This window comes from Seriola dumerili, unplaced genomic scaffold (assembly GCF_002260705.1).
Source record: "Seriola dumerili isolate Sdu_G_001 unplaced genomic scaffold, Sdu_1.0 BDQW01000088.1, whole genome shotgun sequence".
NCBI classification, from domain to species: Eukaryota; Metazoa; Chordata; class Actinopteri; order Carangiformes; family Carangidae; genus Seriola; species Seriola dumerili.
Genome location: NW_019174343.1, coordinates 12,145,571 through 12,167,154, shown reverse-complemented (window position 1 = coordinate 12,167,154; position 21,584 = coordinate 12,145,571). Strand labels below are relative to the sequence as shown.

General features: G+C 42.0%; 1 protein-coding gene across 2 annotated transcripts in view; it reads left to right on the top strand.

Moving 5' to 3' along the window:
* LOC111221852 (arf-GAP with coiled-coil, ANK repeat and PH domain-containing protein 3-like) overlaps positions 1 to 21,584 on the top strand; it is a 59,501-nt gene that overhangs the window by 10,674 nt on the left and 27,243 nt on the right. For both annotated transcript variants that reach the window (XM_022745436.1, XM_022745437.1), the window contains exons 2-3: positions 16,910 to 16,967; positions 21,199 to 21,318. In XM_022745436.1, the coding sequence (XP_022601157.1) occupies positions 16,910 to 16,967; positions 21,199 to 21,318 (178 nt within the window). The remainder of the gene's footprint in view (positions 1 to 16,909; positions 16,968 to 21,198; positions 21,319 to 21,584) is intronic.

Genomic DNA, 21,584 nt, shown 5'->3' with positions numbered 1-21,584 from the left:
AGTAAATCTTTTCTCATCCTGAAGCATTTCTTGGTCAGGGTAAACCATTTAAAAACTAAACTATTCCGTGAAACATCATCTCCAGTCCTCAGTGTTTACATCCAGTTCAAGTGAGTCACGTCAAAACTTAGAAATGTATTGGGGAAAAGCCTGTTCCACAAGCTCATGTGTCCATCACAGACAGACGCACACACAAACACACCATGCGTCCTGCTGATGTTTATGTCTATATCATTCACGATCAGGGATGGTCAAAGAAATCCCTGCCTTTGACGTTGGTATGACTAACAGTTGTGGTCCTGTAAAAAGAGACGTTTAAGCCACAAACGGATATTTGTCATATACGTACAATGTGGGAATTATGTGGTGTCACCTCGCCTTCAAAAACAATCCAACTGGTTTAACCGAGAGAGAGAGAGGAGACTGAGAGAGAGAGAGAGGAGGAGTGAGAGGTCTTTTGTCGACATCTGTCCTCCCTCTACTCTCAGTGATTCTCTCTTCCCCTGCCGCTGTTACAAACATTTGTCTTCCTCTCTTTCTTTTGACGTCTATCCTACAGGTATTCTGTCCTGTTCTCACCCTTTTACCTCTCTTTCTCTTCCTCCCACTTTCTCTTTCCTCCTCCTGGTAATGCAGATGTAGGATGGATATGAATCAGTGTCAGGGCTGCAGCAGCACGGCCGATTGGGTTTCAGCAGATTACCTGAGTCTGTCTGTCTGTTCTTGACCTGAATGTGTTTAGAAGGGTGCTGGATGAGAAAGTGGTATGACTGGAGGGATGATGGATGACTGACGAGACAAGAGAGATGATTGATGATTTAAAGGACGGACGTTTGTAGGAGAGAAGGGACACACACAACAAAAGGGTAGGTGGACTGGACGGATGGATGAACAGACTCGGAGGAGGTGTAGAATAAAGGACAGTGGAAGGAAGACAGAAAGCGGAGACAGATGAATGGTCTGGATCGTTACGGTGGTGCGATCTTGTCCTGGTAACCTGCCTGATGTTTCACATATTTATACACTAAATGCGTCACGAGTTACGCTGTGATCCATCTGGGAATCTAAGCATGAATGAAAACACACACACACACACACACTGTTGAAAACATTTCCCAGTAAAATTTACCACAAAAGGAAGTGTGAGAGGACAGAGCTGCAGCTGAGCAGAGGAAATGGACAGCTGTCTTGTCGAATGGCGGGCGCTGCTCGGACACAGTTTCCCTGAGGTGACAAATGAAATAGCTACGGGGTTTACTCTGGCTCACAGCCGTCTCATGTGGACTAGGAGGAGAGATGGGGTGTGTGTGTGTGTGTGTGTGTGTGTACGCGCTGACACTCTCTCTCTCACATCTGGGATCCAGTTGAGCAGCTGGTTCAGATTTGGCCCAACTTTCTCTGCCTTTGTTTTATTTTCTGCTCTCTCAGTTCTGTGCATTCTGGTTTTCCTCTACATCCTATTATTATTTTCAGCTTTAATATGTCGTTTCTTTCTTCCTGTTTACTCTTGTGCCTTCTGCAGCTCTTTCCGTCGCTCTTTTTCTCTTCCTCCACCCACATTCCTGTCGCCCCGGGCAGAATGTGATGCTGTGTGGAGGAATCTAAACCAGATTGCGTCAGAATTTTTGGACCACTGACTCTTTAACTTCCGGTGTCTTTAGTAAACACCTCCATTCACCCGCTTGGTTATGCCTTTTTTTAGGTATATATATATATATATATATATATATACTGTATATATATGTTTCATCTCCTCAGTTGTTCCCATGTAAGCTGAGCTACAGTGCGGTGATAGATTTAACATTGATTGTTCGCAGGTTGTTGACACAAGCTTGCTGCGTGTTTGGCAGCACACCAGCCCCGACTCACTGAATCCAAACACCCCTGCGCTGCTAGAACCACAAGTGTGATTGACAAGTCAATCTTGTGCAGAGACGCGAGGAGCGACGGGAACACTGATCGCACTCTTAGAAGCTGATGGATTCCCTTTTCTCATTCTCCGTACGTTATTCAGCCCGTATCCCCGGCCTCAGATCTCTGTGGAATCCCTTGTAACCAAATGAAAACATTCCCATCTGCCGTGTCAGCAGTCCCACACTTTCTTGGATCCATCATTCCCACCCCCACAAAGTCGCATACACACATGCACTCTTTGACATGGGGAGTGCTTTCCTCCATTTGTTCGATGGATTGCCCATCGCATACAAGTGGGGAAAAAAAATCAGAACAGCTGAAGCAGTCACCGGTCGATAATGGACAATATGTCTTGGAGCAGGAAGGAAGGATGACCATGCTCAATATACCATTGCTTTGGTATGTGATAGTCATGGCGGGAATTAAAGTCTGTTTCTACTGTGTGTGTGTGTGAGTGTGTGTGTGTGCATATGTCACTGTGGAGTAGACAGATGTAGCTAGCTGAACAGGGAGGTTCTGTAAGAGAGATTTTGGCCGGAGAGAAGGGAGATTAAGACTCAACAGTATATGAAACAAGCATAACTAAAAGTTTCATGGTGACTGCAACTTGCGGTTTTCTTTGGACGAGAGACTCATAAACCAGATCGGAGCCTGGGTAGTCATTCTCCACTTTCACTGCAGCCAAACACATTTTATTCCCAGTTTATTTTATAGATGCATCAAATAATACAAGCGGCGCAGTAAATTTAAACTTTATAATTCCTTAAGAATGGTACAAGACTGTTATACTTGTCTTTGTGCATTGTATTAACTTTTTAGTGAGGCATAACTTGAGTCAATTGATTTCCAAGTTTGACCAAAGAGCCAAAATAGTTTATAGGCTAACATGTGTCTAATTAGTCCAGAATGTGTTTTTCCTCAAGTCCAGCGTTACATGTAAAAAAAGATTTCTTGAAACTTTGTCATTCCATGCAGTTAAAAGTACAACTGTCAGCAAAACATGTCATCTGTAAGACCGGCTGATAGTAGGTTTATAATTGCATTTTAAATATCTTATATAACAATAACATTGGCAAAAAATGTAGTTTCCTAACAATTTCCAAGAAAGGACCTGATATGTAACTGTAGATTAAAGTATTATGTAATTCGGTGCTGATTGTAGGGAGACTAGAGAGAAAGTTCAATTCACTTCCAATTAATTACTTCCAATTAATTGCTTGGAATTAATTAGATTTTTATTGAGTCGATAGCTGGATTTTTTTCCCCCTACGGACAAGAATATGAAGAATCAAGGCTCTGATAATAAATGAAGATTTGGGTTGGGTTTAAGTTGATTTATTAGTTTTCCAACCATTAAGATCATATCAGGTCTTTCAAAGAAATCCCCCTCAAGATTAACAGCTGCTCATAAACTCAGTGCAACTAAACTCACCTCATCAAATGTCTCAGAATACTGTCTCCATTCACTCCATCACTGGCACCATATTACTCAGTTCCTTTCAGGAAACTTCCTCAAAAATTATTATGGAAATTATGGGACCTAATAACCTAATAACACCTAAAATGTTATACAACAGATTTGTTTTTTAGGAAGTCATTCCACTCACACACACACACACACACACACACACACACACACACACACACACACACACACACACACACACACACACACACACACACGCACTTTGACTGTAACTTCATACATGTTCCAGACCCCGGCTGTCTGTCCTGCGTGCTTTGTTTCTCTAGCTGTCTCAGTGTGCGGGGGTCTTGCGTAAGACCACCCCTTGTGTTGATGTAAACCTGTCTCTTCATTCTTTCTCGAATGCTGAGCCTTCCCTCCACTTTCCATCCGGTTTTCTCTTTTCTCCCATCACACCAATGCCGCACATAGTAAGCATTACTCTATACATACAGTGCACACACGCAATCATATTACATGTTGTAACACTTGTGGTCGATAGCCGTTGTAGTCCGACTGAGAAAATGCTTGGATTTCAGTGGAGTGAATGGATTGCCATATCAGGTCAACAGACACTGAGCATTCACAATTACAAAAGGTAATGGAAATCCCAGTTCAGTCCTAGTGTTCATTAGAAATGTTTATTCCAAACTAAATTTGTCTGTTGTGTGAGCTCTCTGTCCTGTGATTCCCAGATTATCTACGTGGCCTCTACAGCAGATTCCATTTCCTGTCTTACATTACACACATTCACGCAAAGATAAGGGAGCCATTTGTGTCTGGCTGATTTATTGAACAGCCAGTCATTGAAAACATTCTGTCTGGTCTGTGTGACTTTTAAAAATGTGCTGTCACGTCATTTGGGATTTGGAGATTACGGTCACTGTTTATTTTGCTGACAAAATCAGTGGATCACTTTGTGTGTTTGTGCTCTCGATAATTTAGATTGGCTCGTACTCTTGCTGTCTTGACATTTGGAAGTGTCACCTCTGATAGAACTTGCCTCAAGACTTGGAAACTGGGGTCACCAGAGTTTCCTGAAAGTGAAGTGAAGTGAGACTTTAATAACGCTCAGTATGTAAACATGAGAACAGCTTGATCATGGTTTTTACAGTTAGAATTGGCTGAAGCTTGACTTTTTATGATTAGATATCATTACAGCCAAACGCTGATGTATGTTTACGTGGACTGAGTGGCTTTTCTATTGAGGGCTGGGGCCTATCCCAGCATGCATTGGGTTGAAAAGCAAGGTACACCTTGGACAGCACTGCCTCGAAGGCAGAAAGGCAAACTAGCCAAGTAGTTTTGGTGCCTAAACCAAAGTTGTTAATTAACACCAAAGTGTTAATGAAATAAAGAATAAACTGAAAATGATAAGTTAACAAAGTCAAAAGATAAAGCAGGATTTGAACCCCATCCTCCTGGGTAAGAGTCCTGTGTTTGACCGATTGATCCACTGTGATAATCTGCCTTGATGTGGACTTTGTCAGTCTAGTACATTTTGACAGAAAGGCTTTCTGTCAAAAGGTACTATACACAGAGATCAGATTAGCAGCTATCACTGCTACAACACATAGTTAAAGGAGAGATGTTTTTACATGCAACACTATAGGAATTTTAATTCCTTTCCTGTATATTCAATTACAGTTTATCAGTGTAGACGACCACAGCTAAACCCAGACAAACAAAACCAGACCTCAGGTTACTTTGTGGCCAACATCTGATCAAATTGCATGAGTGTGATGTACATGATCAGATGATTACTTAATGTCAACCAGACAGCCAGAATGTGCCTCTTCCTGAGTCTTTGGCACTGATGCACCGTTCTTAGATGGATAAACGTGTAAATCGGTAGTTGTTTCCTCTTTGGCAGATCTGACTGTGGTCCTCTGCAGGAGGCTTATTCCGCTGATGTTCGATCAGTGCTGCCAAAGATAACAGGGGGGAAGCAGGCTGTTGTGCAAAGCTCACATCTTTCCTCTGGCACACAGCTGGGTCAAAGCAGCAACTCCACTCTCTCTCTCTCTCTCTCTCTCACATTAAAATGTAGGCACGCGCACACACACACACACACACACACACACACTGCCATAAATAGACACCTTAACTTCAAACATATATCTTTAGTTCTGCTACTGAAGAGAGATGATCAAATATTAAAACACCCTGTCACACTGCTTCACCTGTTTTCATGCTAAGCCACGACCAACCCAGTGTGACAAAGACAGATGTCTTCCATGGTGGACTTCCTGACCCTGAGTCGCATTTATCAGGATGCCATAACATTTGAATTTTTACAGAATAAGTGTAAAATCAAGCTAAACCATAAAATGTAACTCAGCATCAAGACAGTAGACATTATTTCAGTATCAATATGTATTCATAAAGTATTTACAAATCACATAATGAGACTCATCTTCATCACACTGAACTAAACATACTTTTTTTTTTTTACTAGAAGAAAAATCCAAAAGAAAAATTTAAACATGACGAACATTTTAGCTTTCATCTTGTGACAGATTTAAAACATTTAACTTGTGAGTTTAACTCAAAATGTCATAAATTCAAATGTAAAAAATATTTGTCTCCATACCAGAAGTTTAGTCTATTAATTTCGAATATTAATAACGATAAACATTGAGTTAGTAACCCTAACCCTACGAGACAATATTTCTAAACATTACAGCTCAATGACCTCTGCCTGAACATATCAGATGTCCTGCAGTCTTACACATGTTAATACAGTATATACTGCGTTATCTTATTCACACATACACTTGTGTGTGTGTGTGTGTGTGTGTGTGTGTGTGTGTGTGTTCAGGGCTGAAAGAAAAGGCAGGCCTAATCTGTGCCAGACATTCTTTAAGAAAGAAGTCATGCTCTGCACTGAGTTAATAGGAACAGTGGCTCCTTGTGTCAGGCAAAACTGGAGGAATGCAGATTCAGTTTACCTGTAAACCTCTTCAGACACATATGAACACTGCACAGACCGGTTGGGAACAAGTGGTGATGACTGATTTTCTTTTGGCAAGTGTTTGAAGTGTTTTTAGTTCCTCTAGATTCAGTAACACGGGTTTTAACAGGTGCTTTGCAGAGCAGGCTTGAATCCAAATTCTTTATCATCATTAGTCACGTTTGCAACTGATGGACTGGTGTTGTTTGTTTTTTGTGTATGTGTGTGTGTGTGTGTGTGTGTGTGTGTGTGTGTGTGTGTGTGTGTGTGTGTGTGTGTGTGTGTGTGTGTGTGTTTTTTTTTCTTAGTGAAGACTCATGCTGCCTTCTTAATGTATGAATGTCCTGAAAAGCCTGTTTTAGTGGAAAGGAAAGGGCTGAAATAACCTAAAGGACATCATGCACTTTCATTCTGATTTCTTAGTTTCTCTTTCTGGCTTTCAGCTGCAGGCGTATGGGGGTTGTGAAGCATAGCTGGCTTAGTCACTGGCATCACAGCATCAGAGTATCTGTTGAGTCGGCGCAATGTAGAGTCATCGCTGTATGGTGAGAATATCAAGTACGTTTCACAGTGGTAAAACTGTGATTTTAGAAAAATATTATTGCGCTTTAGCAAGAAGGAAATGACAGTAAAAGTCTTTGTTTTTTTTCCGTTTGTGTTTGTGTGCACACGTTCCTGTGTAGGACAGCTCACATAAATGGGAGAATTGATTCCTCCAGTGTGAAGATGCAGCAGGATATGAGTTCAATAGATCAATTCATGGCTCAACAACAAATCTTTGACTTGAGCCAAAGCCAACTGCACTGCTCACTGATACTGATCCTTTATAGATCATCAGCCCAACTGAACTGTATGTTCTTTTTCTATGTGTACAATAGGGAAGCGACTGTATCCACTATATATAGTTTTCTGTGTGTATCCTGAAAAAAAAAAGCTTGTTGTAGATAATGCTTATATTTATCACAGTTTGCCTGCATTCATTCCTTCACAGACAATTTACATTTACATTTACACAGATGGTACCATATGTATAGTATACTGTTTTTATTGCAGTTAGTATGCAAGATATCTACATATATTTATAGGTTAAAATACCACTGCCAGTTAAATGTCTGTATGTAAATTTTGTTTTCTGAGATGCACCATCGATGATTAGTTCAAATTTTGTACAGCTGTGAGAGGCTTCTCCATTTCCTTTGTGCAGCGTGTACATTAACAACTACAAAGAGAAATGAGACACAGACGCGATACAAAACGACTACAAAGAGACGCAAGACAACTACAAAGAGACGTAAAATGGCCGTGCCGTATGTAGTCGTTTTGTGACTCTTTAAATCTATGGGTCTTGGGATGGGGGGGGGGGGCTTACATGTCTGTGTTCAGGGCTCCATTGTCGCATAATCTGTCCATGGCTTTGGGACAGTGTGACTGCATCTCTACACTCCACCGCTCCTCCGTCCGCCGCTCACTCTCAGCTGGCTGTGGGTGGGATGGATGCTAAGAGGACAGAAGCAGAAGAGTCCTGGGAACAAAGTGCTCAAACACCACAGGGGATCTGTTTCCTCCCCTGCCTTTCACATGCAGGCTGCATCTGTGTGCGTGTCGGCTGCAGCTTATACCCCACCGGGAGGGTCAATGGAGGTTAAAGAGGTTGGAGTTTGGGATGAGCATGTAGCCCCTACTTTTTGCTGTTATGGCTTCCTGCTGCTTTCAGTCTGTGGGAGAGGCACTGCTGTGTCTTGTTATATTTTGCTGAGCTGAGCCATTACAGTTTCTCAGTTCAAAAGTGTGTTTCCAGATGAAAAGTAGCTTACCTGGATGACACGTTGGAGGTTTGAGATACCGGTCATCAACTTGTCATCTCATTTTTTCTCCCATTCCTCCTTTACAGAATTTAAAAATGATCAGATAGCGGGCGCCTCACTGGCTCGCCTGGGGGAGTGCTTACCATTAGGACTTGCTCCTTAACCGCAGCGGCCTGGGTTTGAATCCGACCCATGGTCCTTTGCTGCATGTCATCCCGCCTCCAACCTTCTTGTCTCTCTCTCACTGCTACTCTAATAAATGTGTAAAAAGCCCCAAAAAGAAAGATCTGATAACATTAAAGTAGTGCGTGAGTAGTGGCCGAATCTAGACCAACCTCTGGACACACCATTGCAAGCAGGGCCATAATATTGTAGATCCATGCTGTTGCCTCCTGCTGTGAGGATGTAGTGGAAATAAAAATGAGCCCACATCATGAAAAACATTAAGAGGGATTTTTTTTGGTTATGGTAATCAGAATTGTTAAAGCTGAAAATGTGCTGAAATTTGGCACCACAGAAGGGACAAACATTAGGATGAGCAGGAGGGAGAGAGACAGCTGTGTGTGTGTGTGTGTGTGTGTGTGTGTGTGTGTGCGTGCGTGTGCGCGTGTGCGCGTGTGTGTGTGTGTAAGTAAAGGGAATTTTTGGGGGAGTATGTTGTGAGTATATACTGTAACTCTGTTTCTTTCGCTTTCTGTTTCTTTCTTTTCTTTCAGGTTTAAGACTTTCTGGCGACAGAACAATGAGTGTCACTTGATGATGATGTAACTCACATTGCATTTCTCAAAGTCAGCTATGTGGTCTCCTGTGAAAAACAGTCACTCTCAGTCTCAGCCTGTTTCTCTCCCTGCCCTCCTCACTTGGTTTAAAAAAAATAAAAAATAAAAAAATAAATAAAAAAGGAGAGAAAATGTTGTGTTTTCCACCTGGCTTGAGTTGCGGTTACAAGACATTAGAGAGAAATTATTTCTGTCTGCTTCGCACTCTGAAGCTTCCAGCACACTTCCTGTGGCCTGTTGCTGGAATGTACTCTGGAATGATATACTGACGTTGCCACATCCCAGACAGCGCTACTGTACCAGAAATATTTAGAAATGTATTGTGTTTATAGAGAGCGGCGTACAAAAACGTGATCGTGAGTAACGATTACAAAGACGCATCACATTCAGGCCAGTGTCTTCCTTCAGTGAGGCCAGCGGGCAGGTGGTCTGACAGCTGCCGGGAGGCAGAGAAACTGTACGTTCTCTCTTATAGAGTGTGTTTACATGCGCACTAGTATCCTGGTTATGTTTTGTGCATGTAAATGACTCATCCCATACTCTGATAGAAACCAGGATACGGAGGCATGTAAACACCTTTTTATCTGGGTTTCTGAATCATCTCATAGTGGATGAGATGGTGAGAAATCGAGACACCTGCAGGCAGACGATCAGAAACCTGGAGACCAGTGTGATCATGTCTACAGGGATGTGAATAAGCAGGTTTTTCATATCCCAACAATAATCGACGTCTTTGCTGTGAACTGTTGAATGACAAAAACTCAACCAACGAAGAACTTTGATAATAGATGGAGTGATTCATTGAGCGAAATGCTGTGCCATATTTTCTATTTTCAGCTTCTTACGTCATTTTAAACTGAATATCTTTAGATTCTGGACTAATTGTGGCCCATCAATCTGCTTAAATATGATTTTATTTTAAAGGAATAGTTCGACAAGATATACCTGAATGGCGACTGCAGATTTGATTCATTTTGCTGCCAAGCACTGGATCAGCACATTATAATTTGTCTCTGGTCAGCTAAGTTGTGTGTAATACCATTAAACTGAGGCTCAAGGATACAAGTGAGGGTTGTCCTTTTTGTCAGCGTCATGTTTGGTCTCTTTGTCTCATCAGCCATGGGGCGCAGTCAAATGTTTTCGCAGGGAATGAGTGTGATGTTTGTTGTGTGTTGGGAGGATGGAGGGGGCTCACGGGGATGCAGTGAAGGCATCTTTGTTAGCTGCACATAAGATACTAGTGTTTGGCGGGGCTTGTTATTGGTTTGAAAAGGGAGTCTGTTCAGGCAAATGAGTGGGTTTTTTTTGTTTTTTGTGAGGATCATTTACTGGAGGCTCTTTTAATTGAGTCTGAGCACGTGTAGTGGTATGGATCTTGTGCAGAAAATCAAAGAGTTGCATAAACGTACGACTTCCTGTCATGAAAACTGAGATTTTTTTTTAACATTTAATTACAGAACAGTTGTGGACAATCAAATATACTGTACTCATGTGCACAGAATATGTTCACCAGTGCATTTCTATTTCTGTTTGATCTCTTGTAAATTGGCATAACCTCTCTCACTCTCTCTCTCTCTCTCTCTCTCTCTCTCTCGCTCTCTCTCTGTACACACAAACGCACTGTCCATGCCAAAAGCTAATGAAGGAGTGTTACAGACAGACAGGCAGACAGACAGACAGATTGTCAGACGGACAGAAGGAGGCGTGCACAAATGAAACAAAGAGAGAAGGAGAGCAGAGGATTTCTGGGGGCAGAAAGATGTGGAGAAAAATTAGAGCAAAGCACGGATACCATTTTAGAATATGATCATAAAGAGTCTTATCCTTTTACAGAGAACATCTCTGATGATCAGAAATCAGTAAATGTCTGTTTGAGTTGACGAAAAATTGGTTTTTCATACAGAGACTGTTTGAATGTGGACTGGGATAGAAGAACAAAGAAATGAGGGATGGGCTGTGGTAACTGTCCCCTCCCCAAAACCACCTGCGTCTGCTCACTGTCAGACAAAGCAAATGGTCTAATACATCCTAACACATCATTTGATCTAATTTCATCATCAGTTTTTATGTTTCCAGTGTAGTTTTAGCTTTGTGGTAAATTCCTTGAAACAACTGATGGTATGAAGACACACAGGAGAATAATGCAGATCACATCATTGGTTTAAAAGAATTATGACTTTATTCAATAAACAGTTTTTTCAGGTGATTTAAAACATAAATAGACAGGGTTTTCCCTGGCTCTAAATGAAGCAACTTAAAGTAATTTCTAATTGGGATTTAACGTTGATTCAGGAAACCTTTTTAAGAAACTGGACGTCCATGGATACAAAAGGAACCATATTCACTTGTTTGAACAGCTACAGAATACCAGGACACCGCCACCTGGCACATTCCTGCTGTAGGAAAAAACCGATGCTCTTCGTAGGAACTTCCTTGAGGAAGCGGCTCTCTTCTTCTTTGGCAGTTTTTAGCACTGCGCGCTGTGATGATTATGATACAGTGCCACCGAATCGGAGTAATGCCACATCTGCAGTTACACATGACAAAAATCAAGACTAGAAAGCTTGCCGATAATAACCCATCAGACTTTGTTGAGACGTGGAGGCAGCACAAAATTTGACAGAGGAGGTCGCTTCGTAGTTCTCTTGCAGGAAAAACCCTGATATAGGAGAAGAAAATGACTTGCTATGATGATAATGTTGCAGTGTGCAGGATTGACCACAGAGCATTTTGTAGCCTTTAGGGACCAGTGTGCTACTCAAGGGCACTTAGACTGTGGCAGCGGGCACTGCAGTTGCACCACAAGCCGCAGCACTACAGCCTCAAGCTCACCACTGAAACACACAGACACTGACATCAGTAGCCTTCTGTATTTTGACTGATTTTCCCCTCAGAAAAACAGGCGCTTCAAGAACTCACATCATAGGAGAATGAGCATTTTATGGAAAAGGAAGGAGCTGGTGAGAGCGCAGGGGAGATGCACACAGACAGACACATCAGACAAAGAGGAAATTGGTCAGTAAAAAAAAAAAAAAAAGCGTGAGTAATGCTGATGCCTGTTGCCATGGTGATTGGGGTCAATGAATGGTTGCCATGGAGCTCGCTACTTGGAATTCTGGGAAGGGGTTGTTTTGATGTGTGTGTGTCTGTGTGTGTGTGTGCGTGTGTGTGCATGTGTGTGTGCAGTCTTAACTTGTCTGTGGAGGATGAAGAAAGTGTGTATACATTATGAATGAGAATGTACAGTTTGAGTCTGTGTGTACATACAGAACAGACGGCCTCATAACAACAACAAGCATTTTTATTTTTGACTGGTTTTATGGTGCTGTATGCGAGATATTGCTAAAGTTTAAGATTAAAAACTGCATAAAAGGAACAGTCTTATTGATTCTGGGTGGTGCAAACCGTTTTTGTACTTTGTAATATGGTTACAATCGTCCATCACGTTAGTTACATGAGTCATTTTATTGCGATACTTCATTTCTGGAAAACCAATCGAGAAATTGTTAATGGGTGAACAAGCTGTTAACACTGGTTAATCCAGTGAATTTATTTCTTACAAATAAAGATACTTCATTACACTGATGTTATAATCATATAAAAATCCAAAAAGGAGCCCCGCTCATTGTTTATTGATACAACAATGCCAACAATGGCCTGATAGAAATATTAAAGGGATAGTTACCACAGTATAAATAGCTTGGCAACACCTCTGACAGTTGACAAATTTGCATATATCTTCATATCACCCACTGCTGCTGCATGTGCCGTGTCTGACATGTCTGTTCTCAGTGATGTCACGGTAATTAGTGTATGATGAGCCCATGAGGGCTGAGCACAATTAGGCACGCATGCATGCGTATCAGACGACTTCACACTGTTATTACTACAGTAAAATATGCATGATGATCCTTTTAAATAACTTTACGGTTTGCTGTTCACCGTCTCTGAGGTAAGAAAATGTTGTTTCAGATAAATGTTCCAGCTCCCTGCAAACAACAACTGCAACAACAACTAGCCCCTGTTTAGAGAAAAGTCAGGTAGCTGTTAGTGTGAAAAGACCTACATTTGGCAGACTGGAAGCTTTACACCCGATTTTGGCTCCTGTCCTAGCAGGCTAAGAGTTTTCTTATGAAACCATGTATTTAGTAGGCTTCTGGGTCAGTGTGTGTGTGTGTGTGTTTTGACTGTCATATTCTGTTTCTGATTCACTTGTTTGTTTCCATTTGTGTGTGTGTGTGTGTGTGTGTGTGTGTGTGTGTGTGTGTGTGTTTGTTTGGTCAGACTACACACGAGACAGAGGATTTGCTTTCCATCCACCTGATGTCAGTAGAAAACGAGGTCATTGTTCATCACAGCCTGAACCGCTGAGTCAGCTTACAAATAATATAAGAATGTAATATAAGGAGACTGTGGATGGTAATCTGTCATGGTAATACATTAGTAAAGTACTTTCTGCTTGTATTCAATGGAAAAAAAAGTCAAATCTGTAACACAAATATACACATATACATGAATTTTCGGTCAGTGGCTCAGATTGGGACGCACCACAGAACAGGTTGACCTTAACTTAACACACACACACACACACACACACACACACACACACTTTGGATTGATGCCCCAGATTAAAAGATGATCATTTTCAGTTGTATCTTGTTCTCTGCTCCTCTAGTCCCCTTGTTTAACAGGTTAATATCTTGGGTTTTACTCTACATAGTCACATGTTTGTTTTACTCAAGGCACATTATGTGTAACAGACACGTATCATGTCATTTCCAGTGAACAACATCTAATTTGATGTGAGTATTTTAGCCATTGGGTCCGGGCTTGTCTGGTATCAGAGGACTTGTTGTTCCCTCTGCCGCTGTCCTTCTGGTCCTTGAAGTGATGCAGATGTGAGTGTGATGCCATGTGACGCATCGGGTCTGGAAGACATGGGGGGGGCTCGGGTTTGTCTCTGGGCTGGAATCCTTGCCTCTCGTGTGAGGAGATTCAAGAGGATAGCCGTGCGAGCTTCATGCTAGAGTACACACACAGCGTGGAGAACAAGAATAGACTGTGCACTAGTGTAGATGGTTGTTGGGGCTGATGGGAGTGCACGTGGAGCAAGTGCATGTGAGGCTCCCCTCCCCCTCCTCACTTGTGATGTCAGACCCTGTACAGTATGCTACCACTGGCAGCGAGTATGAGCCCACCCCCCTGATTCATCATCATCATCATCAGAGCAGCTTTGGGAGTGTTTCCCCAATGTTTCAACACACACACACGCACACACACACACTGACCACACACAGGAAGCAGGTGTCACTGAAACACACACATACATATAATCTTCATCCTCACAGCCTTGGCATCCTCATGCAACCATCGTGTCTTGCAGCATTACCCATAATCCTCCTTGGGAGTCATTCTTACTCCATTTCACTTAAATCCCATAACTCTCTGGTGCATTCAGTCTGAGGAAACACGCTAATAGCTGAGGTACAGTGCACTGTTGGGAGTATTGAAAGGGGCAATAAAGACAAAGATACATGGTCAAGCTCACACATGCTCTCTCTCTCTCTCTCTCTCTCTCTCTCTCTCTCTCTCTCTCTCTCTCTCTCTCTCTCTCTCTCTCATACACACACACACCCATTTGCCTCTGTAGTTCTGTTTTTTGTTATTTCACCTTGACAGAGCTGGCAACCTTCTTAGTGCATCGATTTTCAAAGCTCCACATAATTCCCAGCGCACACTGACATACACGCACAAAAACACAAGCTTCTCAGCTGCAGCACAAAGCTCAAGCACCACACTCGTTTTATTTTTTGAAGTCTGCACTGAACTTGAAAACTTTGATCAATAGATTATCGGCTGCTGCTGTATGACATGTCATCCTTCTCATCGAATGTCTGCGAGTGTTTGTTGGCAGTGTGTGCCGCCTGAGACACGACACGCTTGTAATGAGCTTATCCTCCACATTGAACAGCTGTTTGACATTGAATGTGTTTGGTTCAGAGTGACTTAATGGGGAACACGATGCTGTTGGATTTGGCTCACTGCTTGGGAGTGTGGAGCTTGTGTGTGCAGTGTTGTATGTTTAATTGAAAAAGCAGCAGAAGAGCAGAAACTGTGTGCGCCAGTTTGATGGATTGGGACTACATGCCAGAAATTTTGCAACAAATTACACAGACAGCTTAATGAAAGGTCTATGTTTTCCCATCGCCTCTGTTTTCCACCTCTCATTTTCTCTTTGAAACAATACGAATCAGCCTTCTGTGCAGACCACACACACACACACACACACACACACACACACACACACACACACACACGCACACACATACTCACACACACTCTCCTGCTGTGTCAGTGTCATGTTGAGAAAAAGTGCAGTCTTCATAAACAGTGTGTGTTCTGGATGAGAGGAGAAGAAGACAAGTGCAAGACAGACACAAGTCAGGAATTAGCATCTCCAAGCATTGTAAAAAAGCTCAGGAGCAGAAAGGAATTCTGGGAATGTTGTTCTCTGGAGCAGGTGGTAAAGCCACTGACCCACAGCCACAATCCCTCCCACCCTTCCCCTCACTGCGTACCTCTCTAAAGCAGAAACAGACAGAGTTACAACCCTTCAGAAAATAAAATAGCAAGGCAGGTGTTTTTTTTTGCCTAATTGTTTACATGTTCTCTGCACTGAAATTTCCTCCCATGATGTATGAGATCAGCTGTCAGTTTTTGCAAGTGTAGAAGAGCTGTAGATGAAGGTGGGGCTGAGATTGTATGATGAGATCATCATCTCCGACGGCTTCGGGGTTGATGTCGACATGTTCCAGCACGTCCAGGGTGTGGCGCTGAGTCTTGGCTCGATCAGGCTGCCCCAATAAGCTCCAGCTGATCCTGATGACTTGACACCGGGAAATAAGTTTAAATATATTTATCTTAAGGAGGTGTTCCTCACTTTTGTTTTTCTTACTTTCCTTTTACAGAATGATGTTTGAGCCAGTCTAGTGAAGCATATCTGTGTATGTAGGCGCATGTGTCATAAACATAAATACAATTTGACATAGTAAGATCCCGAGTACAACCTCTGTGCCCCACATGTAAGGAGTTGCCATAACAACTGACCCTGTAAATGTGGTCATGGGTGTCTGTGCATGTATGTGTGTGTACTTTCATGCTAAAGGAAGAAGAAGACCCCTAGGGGAAGGATGGTAAAGGCTTCTCGCCCATTGAGGGGCATCAAATCCCATTATCCTCATATTTATGAAAAATAAAATCATGCCTAATTCTGGAGTATGTTATTGCATTTCTGCTACTATTCAATGCTAAGTAGCTGGTACCTAATGTATAAAACCTTATTTGCTGCTGCTGCCTCTTTTAACAGCTCACCTTATGGATACTTAAGTACCAGTCTGTGTCTCTGCATGATGTCATTCATTGATTTTTGCAGCTCGGCCGTGGCCACTAATCTTCCAGAGTGATGCCTTTGTCGATCCAGTCGTCAGGATTAATGTTCAACTCTGTGAGACTGTGATGTACGGCAGTTGATTGTAGCTGGATTTGCAGCTGGGGGTTAAATACAACTACAGTAAATGCAGAGATTGTTTGGCCAGTGTTTGAATACATAGAACAGTCTTCATGTGGCTTCACACTGTCAGTTTGATCCTTTTACTTTACTCTTTCACTCATGCTTTCATCTTTCCCCTCACTTTTATTCCCATTGTTCTGTTTTTTTTTTTTGTTTTGTTTTTTTGATGTCACAGGAACGGTTATTTTAAACTTAAATCATTTCTAGTTGTCATTAGGCGCTGTGATATTGTGGCTTACCACTAATCCAAGAATCTTTCCCAAACAAGAATTTGAATCTTGTTCTGTCTGTGACTGTAATGGTTTTCAGCTTCATTTGTGGTTCCTCTTCTCAGAAATGCCAGTCCTAGTTTGCACAGAGTCTGGCAGCGTCTGAAGAGCAGATCTGAAATAACTGTGTGGTTTTGTCTTTGTCTCCCTGCAGGGCTGGCATTGACGATGTGGAGACAGATGTGGTGGAGATCGAGGCAAAGCTCGACAAGGTATGAACATTACTGTACTGTAGACGGTGCCGCTCATTAAAATATCAAATCTGATTTACATACTGACTCTATCTTGAACTGGTTTTCAACCGTGTATCTTCCATCTTGTTGTAGAGAAAGTCATACAGATACATGTGAGGTATATAGACGTCACAGTGCTCATTGTGAGAACAACTAATAGAAGGACATTTGGCTTTGATTCACATGGTTTGAATGTGAAAACACCACCAGATGTCAGATGTCGAGGTGGTCTATAAACAGACACTGTTGATTCTTTTCCACCAAATTAGCTCTGACCCTTGAACCGTTTCCGTTCATGATTCGCTGAAACTCGGTGCAATCTATCGAACCAGCTCGCATAGTACTCAAGGATGCATCATCAACAGAGGGCATAGCACAAAGCACAACTGAAGTAAACAGTAGATTAATGATAAGACGATATAGAAGACTATTACATGCAAGATGAATTCTCTGTTCCCAACCATCACTTCAAGGAAAATCTTTTTTTTTTTTCGTTTGTTTTTTGGTTCCATCTAGGGACCAACCTTTGAGGTTCCCACGTTATCCATATGTGATCAAAATGCTCCAAGCAGTTAAGACAGATGACGACAGTTACATGTTCCACCAACATAGAACCGAACCTGTTCTATGTTGGTGGAACATGTATCTGTCGTCCTCTCACACTCTGTAATCTAAATTTCAAGGTTGTTTAATCCAGGAAAAGACTACACACATGAGTTATTATATTTAATAGGTTCATGCACCACTAGACAACATATGGTGCTGGTACACAGTAAGTCCACTGCGCAAACACTGATTAAGCTTTATATTCTGTTGTATGTGAGCATCACACAGAGCAGTCCTCTGTTATCTGAGCGTGCAATGTCTTTGTTTTACCTGCTTCACCAGACCACACCAGACCATGCTTGCTCCATGCAATATGATACCAGCTTTTTCATTGAGCTTTTTTGATTTGAGCTCGCAGTCTGTCAAAGTGCATGTAGTGCTTGAAGAATATTAGGTGATAAAGGGTTAAAGAAATAATATGGATCAGCTGCTATTTAATAGTAATAATATAGAATATAGAATAATAGTGAAAATGGAAAAAGGCAAACAACACAATGTGCAGAAATTTCTTAGTTGCATCATTGTCAGATCTTGTTACCTCTAAAGATGGCCCCCAAGTCTGGAGGAGCAGCAGGAATGGATGGTGAACTGTCCCCAGGGAGTCTATGAGCTGAGATAATGCCTCTTCAGATAAACTAATAGACTTGTTAGTCAGAAAGCATTTAAAGGATGAGATAGTGTTAATGTAGTTAAGCAGTGACCGCACCCTTGTTATGTTCTATCTCACTCTCATCGGTTTAGGTTTTTTTTTTTAAAGAAAAAAAAAGATTTTATCTCCTGCATACTTTCATACATCAACAATAGATAATAGATGTTTTCTTGTCGGTCAAACTGAGGTCACTCTCTCAGCCTGTGGATAATAAAAAGACCAAAGCTGCTCTGTTAGAGTGATGAACAAGCTGTTTATATGCCTGTGACATTTCCTTGATGTTACAGTCTCTCAGGTTTATCAATAGGTCCAAATAGTTTCTGCCCCCACTCTTAAATTAGCGAGCCAGCAGGCGACACTTTGACATCTCACACAAATGTCCATGCCCCCACCCCGTCACACACACACACACACGCACACACACACACACACACACACACACACACACACACACACACACACACACACACACACATATATGCACACGCATCTACAGATTATTTCTGCCCCCGACGGGTCAGGACCCTCTTTTGAACTTTGAGCTTCATTTGAGCACCAGTGAAAGATGACCGTGTCGGGTCGGGCGGGTGGTGGGGGAGAGGTTTCCATCAGGGTGATTTGTTCTGTTCAGCAGGGGTCCTCACACTGCTCTGTTAGGATGCTCTGACACTGCCTGAAGGATGGTCTGACAGCATTGAAGGCTCTTAGATGAGAACGTTCATGAGATTAATGACAGCTGAAACTGCCTGCAGTGTCAAAATGACTGTTGTAACCAGTGTGAGAACAAACGGTTTCTATGCCTGTTAGCTTGAATTTGCAGCTTATAGAGCACTAGACTGAAGTATTAGCTTTGTACAGTATTTTTTGCTTTTTAATCAGTTGCTTCTTGAACTAGCAAAACTGTTGCTGCCATGGACCATTGATAATTTGCCCAAATTTTTAAAATGCACATCCTACACCTCATTGACCAGCAGGACCTGTGTGTTACACTGTAACTGTTTCGGTCAATTAGCACGGCCTGGTCTGTCATGTGGGACGAGATGGGTTTTTTTTAGTATGAATGGACCCCTGTGGTTCTCCCGGACCATTTATCAACGGATCATGACGGATGCACTGCGCCTGTAATGGCCGCCTTCAGACCCTGGAGGCTCAGTAAAGCTCACGATGAGATCATGTTCCCCATATAAGCCAATTTGTTGACAGATATGTTGTCAGACCAGCCTGGGAGCAGCATCCTCATGCTGCCTTGTGCTTTGCCTGGATTCACAGCCGTGTCATTCATGTCCACGTGAAGGGAAACACGTATACTGTATCAGATAACTACATCTACACACACACACAGTGAGCGCACTGTACATTTTGCAAATCAAACTCGTACATTATGTGCCCTCAGCTCATTTCAGCAATGCTCACATACACATTACAACTGCCATTTTTTAGTCACTCAATTTGTTGCTCACTGTCACAGATTGTGCATTTATCCGTCCTCCCTCTCTGGTTTCTCATCTCTGGCCTGTGCCACCCTGTCAGCCACCCAGTAAACCACACTCACATCGCGACAACCTTGGGAACTACTGCACCAAATGAGATAATTAAAGGTTTACAGCACTCTCTCTTCCACATGTTCTGACTCTGCAGCGCACACAGCTGCGTCAGTACAGAGGTAATGACAGTGTACCACACTGTAGCTTATCATATTCCCCATGAAGTGGGAAAGTGCAGCGGTTGCCAATTCATGTGGTTGGGTTGTGTTTAAATAGAGTACATGCCGTTGCTGTGAACTGATAATATACATGTTTGCAATTAAGTTTCTGCTGTGTCTGAAATCACTCCTTATGTGCGAGCTGTGACCCTCCTGTTACGTTCCTTTATTTGACTGCCTGAATTATCAGCACATAGATTTTCATAACTAACTGATATAACTATTTTTTGATATAATTAATAAACACTTGTTTAATTTGTGTCAGAGAGAGTTAGATGAGAAGATTGATATGACTTCCATATTTGCCCATTAAATATAAAGTTACAGCCAGTAGCCACTTATCTTAGCTTAGCTTAGCATAAAGACTGGAAACAGGGGAAAACAGCTAACCTGGCTCTATCCAAAGGTAACAAAATCCAAAATAGTCCGGCAAATAACCCTCCGTAAAGTGGGGGATTATATGCCTTTTATACAGTACAGTTGTTTACAGCTCTGATTTTGTATGTATTAAATAAACATGATGTAATGTGTTAGTTGCTAAGCCTTAGAGGTGCTGGTAAGCTGATGTTACTGTTACACAGAGCCTGCTGAGCTGTTTCCCCCTGTTTCCAGTCTCTATGCTGAGTTAGGGTAACCATCATATTTAAGAGACGGACGTGAGAGTGGTATCCATCCTCTTGTCTGACTCTCCGCCAGAAAATAAGCACATTTCCCAAAATTTTTTAGAAATTACACAGTGTGATGGTTTATTTTTGTGTATAAATTGCACATCCATCAGTTTGACCCTGTACCTGTCAGTGATGCTACAAAAGGCTGTTGTGTACTTATAGTAATTTTAGATACAGATACAGTCTGAGCTCTAGGTCTGCTGTCAAAATGATGGAAGATACACGCAGCCTACATTCTGTACATACAGTACATTTTAAGACCATGTGCCCTGTATTTTCTTGTTCATTTGCATTTTTTACATTTTCACTTGTATTAAAATGTTTTAAATGTGGATAACAGACACACCAGCTTCAATCAAGCCTGCACTGGCCTCGATACAGAAATGAGGATTATTCTAAATTTGTGCATCCTCTCAGATTTTGCATGTGGCTAACAATTCTTTGAAGCTTTGTTTGATTTACGTCATCACTATGACTATTAATATCCCTGAATCGCATTGTGTGAAACATGTGAGTCTTTTAAATAGACGGTCCTGTTGAGTATTTAAAGTGATGATTTTTGTGTTTCTCTCCTCCGCTCTCCAGCTGGTGAAGCTGTGCAGTGGGATGATCGAGGCCGGCAGGGCCTACGTCAGTGCCAACAAGCTCTTTGTTAATGGCATCAAGGACCTGTCCCAGCAGTGCAAGAAAGAGGAGATGATATCGGTGAGTGGAAGTGACAAGACTTCAAAATTTGAGCATGAATCTGTGCATCCACTGAGGAATGTTTCAGGGTCAACTTGTCAACAAATGACCACTCATCTATCTCTGCTTGTACATTCCAGTGATTCCCCACATGAATAATAACAGTAAAGCGGTATAAACAGTATTGTCCAGACCCCGAGTCATCCAGCTGTTTTAAACATGAGAGATGTGACCACATGCAGGCAGGAGATGTTTACGCTGGTAGTTTACATGGCTGGAAGCAGAGA